This window comes from Oncorhynchus nerka, linkage group LG15 (assembly GCF_034236695.1).
Source record: "Oncorhynchus nerka isolate Pitt River linkage group LG15, Oner_Uvic_2.0, whole genome shotgun sequence".
In the NCBI taxonomy this organism is placed as follows: Eukaryota; Metazoa; Chordata; class Actinopteri; order Salmoniformes; family Salmonidae; genus Oncorhynchus; species Oncorhynchus nerka.
In genome coordinates, this window is record NC_088410.1 from 88,616,161 (window position 1) to 88,629,731 (window position 13,571).

At 40.7% G+C, this 13,571-nt stretch overlaps 1 protein-coding gene across 1 annotated transcript; it reads left to right on the forward strand.

Annotated features, from left to right (window-relative positions):
* Window positions 1–5,561: 5,561 nt before the first annotated feature.
* On the forward strand, window positions 5,562–12,577 carry LOC115118266 (mitochondrial glutamate carrier 1-like). Its single transcript, XM_029646843.1, has 10 exons — window positions 5,562–5,670; window positions 7,034–7,167; window positions 7,387–7,512; window positions 8,340–8,395; window positions 9,754–9,844; window positions 9,994–10,112; window positions 10,220–10,412; window positions 10,545–10,699; window positions 10,807–10,882; window positions 11,017–12,577. Exons 2-10 carry the CDS (start codon window positions 7,145–7,147, stop codon window positions 11,174–11,176), a joined length of 999 nt encoding a protein of 332 aa, XP_029502703.1. The 5' UTR covers window positions 5,562–5,670; window positions 7,034–7,144; the 3' UTR covers window positions 11,177–12,577.
* The last annotated feature ends 994 nt before the right edge of the window (window positions 12,578–13,571 follow it).

Sequence of the window (13,571 nt, forward strand, 5' to 3'; positions counted from 1 at the left end):
ACCAACATTAAGTTCAATGACTCTGTGGTGGAAATTATTTTTCCAACTAACCATTTGTCCAACGAACCATGGCAGAGTTAGTTAGTGCCTACAAAAGGACAGCATTACTATTTCTCTCTATTGGGCTCCTTGATAAAAATGGAGCAATGTTTGAATGCTACAGGATATCTGAACATCATTGCCAATCAGGTGCATCCCTTCATGGCATCAAATCAAATCACATTTTATTGGTCACATACACATGGTTAGAAGATGTTATTGCGAGTGAAGCGAAATGCTTGTGCTTCTAGTTCAGAGAGTGCAGCAATATCTAACAAGTATTCTAATAATTCCACAACAACTACCTGATACACACTCATATAAGTAAAGGAATGGAATAAGAATATATACATATAAATATATGAATGAGCAATGATGGTATAATATACAGTTCATACATATGAGATGAGTAATGCAAGATATGTAAACATTATTTAATTGGCATTACTAAAGTGACTAGTGATCTGTTTAATAACTTGGCCAATGATTTCAAGTCTGTATGTAGGCTACAGCCTCACTGTGTTAGTGATGGCTGTTTAACAGTCTGATGGCCTTGAGATAGGAGCTATTTTTCAGTCTCTCGGTCCCAGCTTTCCTGAGGTTGAAGTGGCGCTATTGCGCCTTCTTCACCACACTGTCTGTGTGGGTGGACTATTTCAGTTTGTCCGTGATGTGTACGCCGAGGAACTTAAAACTTTCCACCTTCTTCACTGCTGTCCTGTCAATGTGGATAGGGGATGCTCATTTTGCTGTTTCCTGAAGTCCACGATCATCTCCTTTGTTTGGTTGACGTTCAGTGAGAGGTTGTTTTCCTGACACCACACTCCAAGTCTCCTCACCTCCTCCCTATAGGCTGTCTCATCGGTGTTGGTAATAAAGCCTATTACTGTTGTGTCGTCTGCAAACTTGATGATTGTGTTAGAGGCGTGTGTGGCTACGCAGTCATGGGTGAACAGGGAGTACAGGAGGGAGCATGTACCCTTGTGGGACACCCAGTGTTGAGGATCGGCAAAGTGGAGATGTTGTTTCCTACCTTCACCACCTGGGGGCGGCCCATCAGGTAGTCCAGGACCCAATTGCACAGGGCGGGGTTGAGACCCAGTACCTCAAACTTAATGATGAGCTTGGAAGGTACTATGGTGCTGAATGCTGAGCTGTAGTCAATGAACAGCATTCTTACATAGGTATTAATTTTGTCTAGGTGGCAGTGTGCAATGGCAATCGCATCATCTGTGGACCTAATCGGGTGGTACGCAAATTAAAGTGGGTCTAGGGTGACAGGTAAAGCACTTCAGGATGACAGAAGTGAGTGCTACGGGGCGATAATCATTTAGTTCAGTTACCTTTGCCTTCTTGGGTACAGGAACAATGGTGGTCATCTTGAATTATGTGGGGATAGCAGACTGGGACAGGGAGAGATTTAATATGTCCGTCAACACACCAGCCAGCTGGTTAGGGATGTTGTTTGGGCCAGCAGCCTAGCGAGAATTAACACGTTTAAATGTCTTACTCACGTCGGCCACGGAGAAGGAGAGCCCACAGTCCTTGGTAGCGGGCCACCATGGTGGCACTGTATTATCCTCAAAGTTGGCAAAGAATGTGTTTAGTTTGTCTGGAAGCAAGACGTTGCTGTCCGTGACGTGGCTGGTTTTCTTTTTGTAGCTCATGATTGTCGGGAGACCCTGATACACATGGCTCATGTCTGAGCCGTTGAATTGTGACTCCAATTTGTCTCTATATTGACATTTTGCTTGTTTGATTGCCTTGGGGAGGGAATATCTACACTGTTTGTATTCGGCCATATTCCCAGTCAACTGTCCATGGTTAAATGCAGTGGTTCACGCTTTCAGTTTTGTGCGAATGCTGCCATCTATCCATGGTTTCTGGTTAGGGTAGGTTTTAATAGCCACAGTAGGTACAACATCTCCTTCACACTTCCTTATAAACTCACTCACCGAATCAGCATATCAATCAATATTATTCTCTGAGGCCACGGGTACGTCCTGATTGAGTTTATGCCTATAGGAAGGGAGAAGCAAAATGGAGTCGTGGTCAGATTTTCCAAAGGGAGGGCGGGTGAGGGCCTTGTAAGCATTGCGGAAGTTAGAGTAGCAGTGATCCAGTTTTGCCAGCATGAGTGCTACAATTAATATGCTGATAGAATTTAGGTAGCCTTCTTCTCAAATTTGCTTTGTTAAAATTCCCAGCTACAATAAATGCAGCCTCAGGATATATGGTTTCCAGTTTACATAAAGTCCAGTGAAGTTCCTTGAGGGCCGTCGTGGTGTCAGCTTGAGGGGGGATATACACAGCTGTGACAATAACCGACGAGAATTCTCTTGCGAGATATTACGGTCGGCATTTGATTGTGAAGAATTCTACGTAAGGTGAACAAAAGGACTTGAGTTACTGTATGTTGTTACAATTACACCATGAGTCGTTAATCATGAAACATACACCCCAGCCCTTCTTCTTCCCAGAGAGATGTTTATTTCTGTCGGCGCAATCCTCTGTATCCATCTGCAAATATATATTTTTTTCAGCAGGATAATGCTCCATGCTACAAGGCTAGGATTGTCCAGGAATGGTTTCACAAACATGACAGTGAATTCAGCTTACTGCAGTGGCCTGCCCAGTCATCAGATCTCAATCCAATTGAGCATCTTTGGGATGAGATGGAATGAGCTATTTGGATAAGAGATCCACTACCAGCCAACTTGACAACTGTGGGAAGCACTGGAGTGAACATAGGCCAGCAGCCCTGTGGAACGCTTTCGACACCATGTAGAGTTCATGCCCAGACGAAGTGAGACTGTTTCGATAGGTACAACTCAGTATTAGGTACAAAAATAGGTACAACTCAGTATTAGGAAGGTGTTCTTAATGTCGTATACACTCAGTGTATACGCCATTTAGCAGCCATTTTTGTCTAAATCGAGTCATGACTTACAGTGGTGTGTGCATTCATTTGACATAACATCATGTTTTTATTGTGGAGAAAGAAACAATAAAACATTTTCAAACTTATTTGACATCTCATTGGTTTAAAGCAACATATTTTATTTTTTATTTACCTAGGCAAGTCAGTTAAGAACAAATTCTTATTTACAATGACGGCCTACCCCGGCCGACACTGTGCCAATTGTGCACCACCCTATGGGACTCCCAATCTCAGCCAGTTGTGATACAGCCCAGGATCAAACCAGGGTCTGTAATGACGCCTCTGGCACTGAGATGCAGTGCCTTAGACTGCTGCGCCACTCAGAGCCCCCAGATATGACTGAAACCCATGACTGATTGTTTAGATATGTTAATAATGTAGACACATGTAACCTTGATGGGATGTTCATGTGACTTGCCTGAGATTCCTTCCATATATGTATTTCAGAGAACATGCAATGAATCTCACTTACAGCAGTGATGCTAAATAAAAGATTTGATTCAATATTTATGTTTTAAAGATGTTTTGTGATTTAAGGACTTTATGACTTGTTTTAAAAAGAAAAAGCATTAGTAATTTAACATTATACATCTTTTATAACATCCCTTACTTACCCAGCTCGTCTTTGACCCTTGACCCTGTGTGTTGGCTCCTGTACTGTGGTGGCTAATGATTGGAATATAAATTAATGAACAGTTAAGCATCATTGTCTGTGTTTGCTTTCCCATGTTAAGGTTTATACATTGACATTATGTTAGGGATTATAGCACTGCAAACATCCAACTCTTTGTAATTGTTTTATTTGGCACAAGGACATTCAGATAATTCAAGTCTCATTCACTCTCATTCACTCAGTTATGGTTAGCATTATTTTGGATAGTTTAATGTAAACCATTTTATATAATTTTGTAAAAAAAATCCCTACATGCAGTGCAGTTCAATTTCAATGATCCTGTCCTAGTTAATGTGCAGGCCTATTAAAAAGCAGTTGAAGAGTCTACCCATAGTAATGAATAAGATAAGGATCTCTGTGATCCTACCCATCTGATATATTTGACTCCTCATGCCATGTAGGATTTGGCCTTTGTCTATGTAGCCGATGTGAAATGGCTAGCTAGTTAGCGGTGGTGCGCGCTAGTGGCGTTTCAATCGGTGACCTCACTTGCTCTGGGATCTTGAAGTAGTGGTTCCCCTTTTTTGTGGAGCGATGGGTAACGATGGCTTTTGTGGAGCGATGGGTAACGATGCTTCGAGGGTGATTGTTGACGAGTGCAGAGCGTCCCTGGTTCGCGCCCAGGTCGGGGCGAAGGGACGGGCCTAAAGTCTATACTGTTACATCTATATTAAGAACACTACTATACCAATAACACACTCATTTTAAAGTTTTATTAGTCCTATCTTATGTGGAGAAAGTCTGTGCAATGTCCAATCATAGGTACTTTACCCAGTGGTGCTCAGTATTTTTTACTTTTACTCCTCTACATTCATCAAGAAAAGAATGTAGTTTTTACTCCATACATTTTCCCAGACACCAAAAAGTATTAGTTCTGTTTTGAAAGCTTAGCATGACAGGAAAATTGTCAATTTATCAAGAGAATATCCCTGGTCATCCCTACTGCCTCTCAGACTCACAAAACATACATGCTTCATTTGTAAATTATGTCTGAGTGTTGGAGTGTGCCTCTGGTTATCGCTGAATTTAAAAACCTTCTGGTTTGCTTAATTTTAAATAATTCATACATTTACTTTTGATACTTAAGTATATTTTAGCTATTTAATTTACTTTTGATACTTAAGTATATTTTAGCAATTACATTTACTTTTGATACTTAAGTATATTTTAGCTATTTAATTTACTTTTGATACTTAAGTATATTTTAGCAATTACATTTACTTTTGATACTTAAGTATATATGAAACCAAAAGCCTTTAGTACTCAAGTAGTTTTCTATCTGGGTGACTTTTACTTGAGTCCTTTTAAGGTATCTTTACATTTATGCAAGTATGACACTTTGGTACTTTTTTAACCACTGCCTATACCAAAGATACTTTTAACTAACCCTCTGTGTATCTACTCTCTGGCTCTGGGAAGATGTAAGTAGGAACTGATCTTGGATGAATAATCTTGTTGATGTTACCATCCCCAAATCTTCACGAAAATTCCAAACTGACCTTAGATCAGCACCCAGGGGCAACTTCAGCCTTTAATCCCAGCCACTTCTTACAATTTCAATTTAATACGAGGATTTATTGTTATGGTAAACATATGTTTACAATGCCAAAGCACGTGAAATAGTTCAAGAACAAAAGTGAAATAAACAATAACAAATGTACAGTAAACATTACACTCACAAAAGTTCCTGAAAAATAAAGACATTTCAAATGTCATATTAGGTCGATATAAAGTGTTGTAAGGATGTGCAAATAGTTAAAGTACAAAAGGGAAAATAAATAAACATGGGTTGTATTTACAACTAACGAAATAAAAGGACAAATTAACCGTCAATGTGTACGTTTGAAAACGACGATTGGATAAATTTGAACTCTCGTTGCGACTAGATGGCCCCGCCTTCATATTTAATGAAGTCATGGAATTTTCCAGTGTCATTCAGCAAGTTTCACAACTAACGACAAGACAGACGATACTTTTACGTACTAGAACGACATATCTCATCTGACATTTATTTCAGGTGAGTGTCTTTCGCGTTATCAAATATAACTATTAGCTAATGTATCACGGGATTGACACTTTCTATGTCATCGTTGCTCAATTTCTTATAATGCATTTTTGAAAGAGGTACTGCCGCGGCTAGCTAGTTAAAGTTAGGTAGCAAGTTAACACTAGCTTGCTCTGAGTGCAATTAAACAACCTATTCGAATTTTAAGTATGATTATTATTATGTTTATACATAGAGAAACTTGATTAATGATCTTACAGCAACGTTATACATATACGGAAGATACTGAATTAACGTTGGCAAACGCCATTTCCGTATAAATAACAGCTAACTAATTTAGCTAGACTTGGTCATTTAATTAGCTAAGTAAATAAGGCGCAATCGTAATGAAACATTCTTGCTATTATTGAATAATATTACGTAATATAATAGTAGCTAGTTAGTTAAGTTAATGGGTGGGGCTGGCAAAAATGTAGCTAACTAAAGCTAACCACTAATTTGACATTTTATGCATTTAGCGGACACTCTTATCCAGAACTATTTACAGTAGTGAGTGCATTCATTTTTATACTTGTTCGTAATGGTCCCCCGTGGGAATCAAACCCACAACCCTGGCTTTGCAAGGTCCATGCTCTACTAAATGATCTAGTATGTGGTGCAATGATACATGATATAAGCTATAGTTTAAACCATGTTTTGAGGCTATACTGTGCAGCTTTGCTTAATATTTAAGTTCTTTGCAAACATTGGAGTAAAACAAGCTTCTATTTTGGGTTCTGATGGGGTATGACAGTTGAACTAAGCTCATAAGTAATATTCTTCAACAACCAGTGTATGTGTGTGTGTGTGTGTGTGTGTGTGTGTGTGTGTGTGTGTGTGTGTGTATATATATTGTGTAGTGTATATAGTGTATGTGTCTGAAAATTAATGTAGCAAATAAGGATTCTAACTTTAAATTAAAGTGAAATAGCTAACTAAAGTTAATTATTAAACTGGTTTGGGGTGTAGTAAAGTTACAAGTTAGACTCAAGTTGAATCTTGTTCATGTCCTGACCTGGAATCTCGTTTACCCTAGCAACTGTGCCAAAGATACTGGAGTTGATGCCTCAGGGTCATGCAAACTGATGCCCAAATATAGACTTCCTGTTACTGAGTGTGTTTTGAGTCACTTTTCATCTCCAATAAGAGGCAGGTTGTAAACCCTCGTGATCCTTTGAGGTGTGAGTGGGTGGAGATTATCCAAGGGGCATGTTGCTGTATGTGTGTGGGATAGGCTTTGTGTGTATTAGGTTTAATTTTGCGTGTGTGTACTCGCGCTCAGGACTCTGACAGGCTTGTCTATATATAAATAATCTCCCTGGCTCTTCCTCCCCAGAACTCTAGCAGCAGCTCATCAGCACTTGATCTACTGACCACTACGATCGACTTACGACTAGCTAAGATATCACGGTTCCGTTCTACATCTGTTACCTATCTGAAAGTTACCATGGCTCACCAGCAGCAGATCAGGTACTGTAACTGTGGCTTTCTCATCTGTCTTGAGCGTCTTTCACTTTTTTACTCAATATATGCAATATCTAGAGAGTTGCTTAGTTTTTTTTCAGTGTTAGTAACCCAGGAAAATGTTTTCATAAATGTATCCTTTGTTTTATCTATTTCAAGTGCCTTGAAGGTGTGTGTGTGTAATGCCAATCTGAACCTAATCTCAAACGGTTTTATTTTTTCCAGCCTTCCCGCTAAACTGATCAATGGTGGTATTGCTGGCATTGTTGGGGTCACCTGTGTGTTTCCCATCGACCTTGTAAAGACCAGGTTACAGAACCAGAGGCAAGGTCATCAGATCTACAAGAACATGTGAGTCTGTCCTCCCTTTTCATGTCATGCTGTGTGGCTGCATAGCTAAATCTTGATAGTTACATTTATTTGACCGTTTTTAAAAACACCACAAAGGACATGGAATTACACTAATATAGGATGGGATATCTTGATGTGCGGCTGCTGTCGTGAGAGCCTATACTTGTGCCCGGCTTTGAGTCCCATGTCTGTGACGACCGACTGCCGTCATTGGCTCATTCTTCCTTGAGTAATCCTGAGGAATGTGTGAGGGGAGTGGAAATTTCCCTTTGCTCTGTGCACCCATTCAGTTGGCATCTCTACCCTAAACCCCTTGATGTTACTTAGTTCTGACTGTCTGTTTTATCTATAGGCCTGGTGCAGTAATTGTATAATTGTGTAACTGCCGATTATGGATTGTCCATCATGAAAAATAGTTGACAATTTACCTGATAGCAGCAAATGGATATAAACCTGGTTTACATCAAACAGCTTATATAAGCAGAGACGAGGGGAGGCAAAACTAGGCAGTTCTAGAATTTTGTGGAACAGACATCTGACTGAGGACGGGACGTCTAGGCATTAAAAAAGATTGACACTTGTGGTCGAGTCCGCTTCCGCCATAACATGGACTCTTTACAACGTGATGAGACTTTTGTTGCTATTGTAACAGTTCTAAACGGTGACTGTAGTCATTTGCCTGACAAATAACCTTCACCAAAAATTCCATTACCGTCACAGCCCCACCTACACGAACGAGTAGGTGGATCTGCTCCCTCGCGAGCCCGGAGGAAGAAGACGTTGTGATCAATTTCCCTCATTCTGACATGTTGTGTTTTCTCTCTTAGGCTGGACTGCCTCGTTAAGACTGTTCGATCAGAAGGATACTTTGGCATGTATAGAGGTAAGTCATTACATGTTTTGTCCTAGTTTTATAGTACGGGTTCTATATTTAGTCAACAAGGGGGTTATTAGTGAAATTGTGACCGATTTGTAAGAAAATAATTTTAAGCTATAACTGATCTGGATTTAATTATTTGCTTAAAGTGAAAGCAGTCAAGTTGCTGTTCAATCACAATCAATGCAGTAGTTTATCATTATTGATATCAGTAATTATATTCTGATGTGATCTCAAAAGTTGATTGATTGTCACTGCATTGTACTTATGTAGTGATGTTTAAATGCATCATTAGAAATTGGCTTGTTTCTTTGTACTCATTTATTTAAATTTGAATGAATGACAAATGGTAGAATATTCTCCAAACCTTTTAAAAGCGAATGGTCTAATTTTCAATTGATGACCTGATTGATGCAATGTTCACAGTGAAATGTATTACTTTAGCTGTACTGAAACTAAATACTGTATGAAACACATTTGTGTTGGGCAACATCATGTACATAGATAGCCTAGTGTCTTTTGTGGAGAGGCGGTTGGAGTTAATTTTATGGGACTCCGTTTGTGTGAGGAATGCTGTTTTTTCCATGTTACAGACCTGGGTCCCCCTGGGAAATTGAACGGCTAGCCGATATGGCACAGCCACACTGAAGGCAAATCATTTAATGGTTCTTACAATAATGCTTTATTTCAACGAGGCAAACATTTCCCATTTGTTCAAAAGTTTGCTCCTTCATGTCTTCATATCAGTGAACCTGTTCTTTCTGCTTTCGACTCCTTTCGCTTACTGACTTTTCGCCAACACTTGTGACCATTGCCAAACAATGCTCTTGTGAAAATGTATGTCGTAGTAATGGCGGCTAAGGTGACTTTCATTCTCGTCTATCCATTTCCCACTGGCATGTAGGCTAGCCTATGTCTTCATGTAAAGTCTTCTTCCCACATTTCTTTTCTTAAGAGAAGTTGGTCTTCCAGTAGATTAGCCTAAGCTTTTTTCATTTTCTCCTGGAACTTACTGTCTTCTTTGCATCCCCTTCTCTAGTGTTGTCTGATCTCTGTTCGCATTCCTGTTCTGCTTGCTTCTTATCATGTTTCTCATGTTTTAATGTAACTCATTAGGTTGACTTATGCTTGAAATAATCCCCCTCCATGATCATGCCAGAGCAGCCATCCTGTGTGCTTCTTGTCTATTTAATTTAGAAACGTGTGTATTAGATTGCTAGCTATTACTGTACAGTCAATGGCATTGCATACTTAAATGGATCGATGGTGGCGGGGAATGTTTTTATTTGTAACATTTCCTTGTAAACACATTTTGATGTATGATTTTTAAGGTTTGAACTAATGTTCAATTGTTTTGTCTTCAGGTGCTGCTGTGAATCTGACCTTGGTCACTCCTGAGAAGGCCATCAAACTAGCTGCAAATGACTTCTTCCGCCAGCATCTTAGCAAAAATGGGTAAATTACAGTTTGCATTTTGGACAGTGAAGACGGTAGATTTAAGAGTACAGTGTAGCTAATAGATATATAATGAAGTGTCCAACTAGTCATTGAAGAGACCCATCCTATCCCATGGATGCTTTCTAACCTCTGACTCCTTGTTGCAGGAAAGGCTTGACGGTGTTTAAGGAGATGTTGGCAGGTTGTGGTGCAGGCATATGCCAAGTTGTCATTACGACTCCTATGGAAATGCTTAAGATTCAACTTCAGGACGCAGGGAGGCTAGGTAAGCAAGTACACCGTATTGATTGATGGAAGTTATGTTACATGTTATTCCTACAGCGGCAAATATATCTTGTGTAAGTAATATTCATGTCTTTTTGTTCCTCCCAGCGGCTCAGCAGAGAATGCCAGCCATGAAGTCTCCTACTAAGCTGGCTGCCACTAGCACAGTACTGAGCAGGTCCTACAACGTGGGGCCCAGTCCTGCAGCCAGGGCAGTGTCTGCTACCCAGATTGCCCGGGACCTTCTGCACACACAAGGCATCCAGGGCCTCTACAAAGGCCTCGGGGCCACCCTCATGAGGTAAGGGCTTCTTACACATTCATGTAAAGTCAAAGGCCTGCAGTCAATTTTATTGGGGCTGCTAGGCTAGAAAAATTGGAATGGCTTTAGAAAACAGATTTACAAACCAGTAAAATACTTCTTGTCTTTCAGAGATGTTCCCTTCTCCATGGTCTACTTCCCACTGTTTGCCCACCTTAACCGGCTGGGCCAGCCATCTCGAGATGAATCCGCACCCTTCTACTGGGCTTTCTTGTCTGGCTGTCTGGCTGGCTCCACTGCAGCTGTGGCAGTCAATCCTTGTGATGGTGAGTCTGGAATCTGTCTCCATTTGTGACCCACTTCTATTAAGCTAGCGGATGGATATTTTTTTTCTTCTTTTTTTTCTGGTCTAACAAGTTCCCGTTTATTTCAGTTGTAAAAACGAGATTGCAGTCTCTGAGCAAAGGGGCCAACGAGGAGAGCTACAACGGTGTGGTTGACTGCGTCAGGTAGAGTCACTCTTTAATCGTGCTATTCCCTGACTTTGAACTCGTTGCAACTTTACAACCAGTGTGCTCTAAAAATTGATTTACACACATTCCTGAAATTCAAGCAGTGTTTTATTTCCTTTCTCTCCCTGCAGTAAGATCATGCGTAAGGAGGGTCCCTTTGCCTTTCTGAAGGGAGCAGGATGCAGGGCGCTGGTCATCGCTCCTCTCTTCGGCATTGCACAGGTCATGTACTTTATTGGCATCGGAGAGTTCATTCTGGACCAGTCACCTTTCAACTACTTGTCTGCATGAGACAAGACCAACACTACCTGGCTCTACATGGGACTTTCTCACACGTTACATGAAGAAGTATCTCAGCAAAATACTGGCAGCTATATTCCATCAGTATTTGGTACGGAAAAAAATAAACTACGTAAGACTGAGGTGTCTGTCAGAGCTTTGGATCCTAGAAAAGAGAAAATAAAAAAAAACATTCTATAGTTCTTGACTTCCTGTATGGTCTAACAGCTGTACTGCACTTCCTCCAAATATTTTCCTGGCTTATTTAATGGGCTGTGAACAACGATTGCACTTGAAGGTGTCAGTTTGCTGAAGTGCAGCAGTGGCACTGGCTGGGGAGTCTCCCTGGTTCCTCTCCCTCTGTGAGGGGCCATTTCAACACAAACAACAACGGAACGTTTTTTTCATCATTTTTTGTTTTCTTTATCCATTGTTTATCTAAAAAAATATTTGATCATTTATGATTCCACTTTTGTGCTGTTGGTTGAATGCCATAGTGTGGTGTAAAGATGTGTATAGGTCACAGGAGGTTGGTGGCACCTTAATTGGGGAGGACGGGCTCGTGGTAATGGCTGGAGTGGTGTCAAATACACACTGGGTTTCCATGTGTTTAGTTCCATTTGTTCCATTCCAGACATTATGAGCCGTCCTCCCCTCAGCCTCCATTTGTGAAGGTATTTCATAGCCTCTGTCATGTTTTCGCAGTCATGTGATTTCAAGCTATCAGTCTGATTGACACAATTGAATTGTTAATTTAACTGTGGTCGATTGAGAAGGCTAAAGAAACACGTTAGAATTAGCTTTTTAACATTTTTTTCAAAAGAAATCTCTTCAACTCGCATTTCACTGAGGTTTAGTTTGAGACAGAGGGACCAAGCACCTAGGGGTTATTCCACAGCTAAACCTCATGGTTTGCTGCCACAGACACTCACATCTTAGTTTATTTTTTACATTTTAAATACTTGAATAATTTATATTATGCATATTTATACATACATATACAGTAAGGTTGTGAAGTGGTCTGTTACTTCAGGGCTATAGACAAAAGTTCAATCATTTTAGTTTATGGCCATAATTTTGTTTATTTTATTAATGACATGCCCCTAAATGTAATGCACATGGTTTTGTATTTGCCTTAGCTGAGTGGATTGGCATTTTTCTCAGACTGACTGAGCCTGCCAAATAGCATCACCGACGCTATCTGCACCAGGTCATCTAACAAAGGAAATGACTGTTACATCACTTTATGTTGTATGTCTAATTTTGATTTGTATGTATTTAAGTGATGCCCAGGTTGACACACAACCTGCAGTCCTGACTGTTATATCCACGGGACAGGCAGGTTTAGGTTCATGCAATGTGTGGCTGAAGGGCGGGTTGAATAAAGAGAACAATGTATTTAAAAAAAATCTATACATGTATACTTCTTGTGCAGTTCATCTAGTTTACATTGAGGTTTAACGCACTTGACTTAACACGCAGCGCCATAACGTTATGACACTCATTACCATGTCATAATATACATATGCACAAAAGTATCTGGACACCCCTTCAAATTAGTGGATCTGGCTATTTTGTCCACAGCTGTTGCTGACCGGTGTATAAAATCGAGCACACAGCCATGCAATCTCCATAGACAAACATTGGCAGTAGAATGGCCTCACTGAAGAGCTCAGTGACTTTCAACGTGGCACCGTCATAGGATGCCTCCTTTCCAACAAGTCAGTTGGTCAAATGTCTGCCCTGCTAGAGCTGCACCGGTCAACTGTAAGTGCGGTTAGTGTGAAGTGGAAATGCCTAGGAGCAACAACGGCTCAGCCGTGAAGTGGTATGCCACACAAGCGCACAGAACAGGACCGCGGAGGGCTGAAGCGCAAAAATTAATCTGTCCTCAATTGCAACACTCACTACCAAGTTCCAAACTACCTCCAGAGCAACGTCAGCATAAGAACTGTTCGTTGGGAGCTTCATGAAATTTGTTTCCATGGCCGAGCAGCCGCACAAATGCCTAAGATTCCCATGCTCAATGCCAAGCGTCAGCTGGAGTGGTGTAAGCTCGCCACCATTGGACTCTGTAGCAGTGGAAACCCGTTCTCTGGATTGATGAGTCACTTCACCATCTGGCAATCCGACGGTCTAATCTGGGTTTGGCGAATGCCAGGAGAACGCTACCTGCCCCAATGCAGTGCCAACTGTAAAGTTTGGTGTAGGAGGAATAATGGTCTGGAGCTGTTTTTCATAGATTGGGCTTGTCCCCTTAGTTCCAGTGAAGGGAAATCTGAATGCTACTGCATACAATTGCATTCTAGACAATTCTCTGCTTCCAACTTTGTGGCAACATTTTGGGGAAGGCCCTTTCCTGTTTCAGCATGACAAGACCGTGCACAACGCAAGATCCATACAGAAG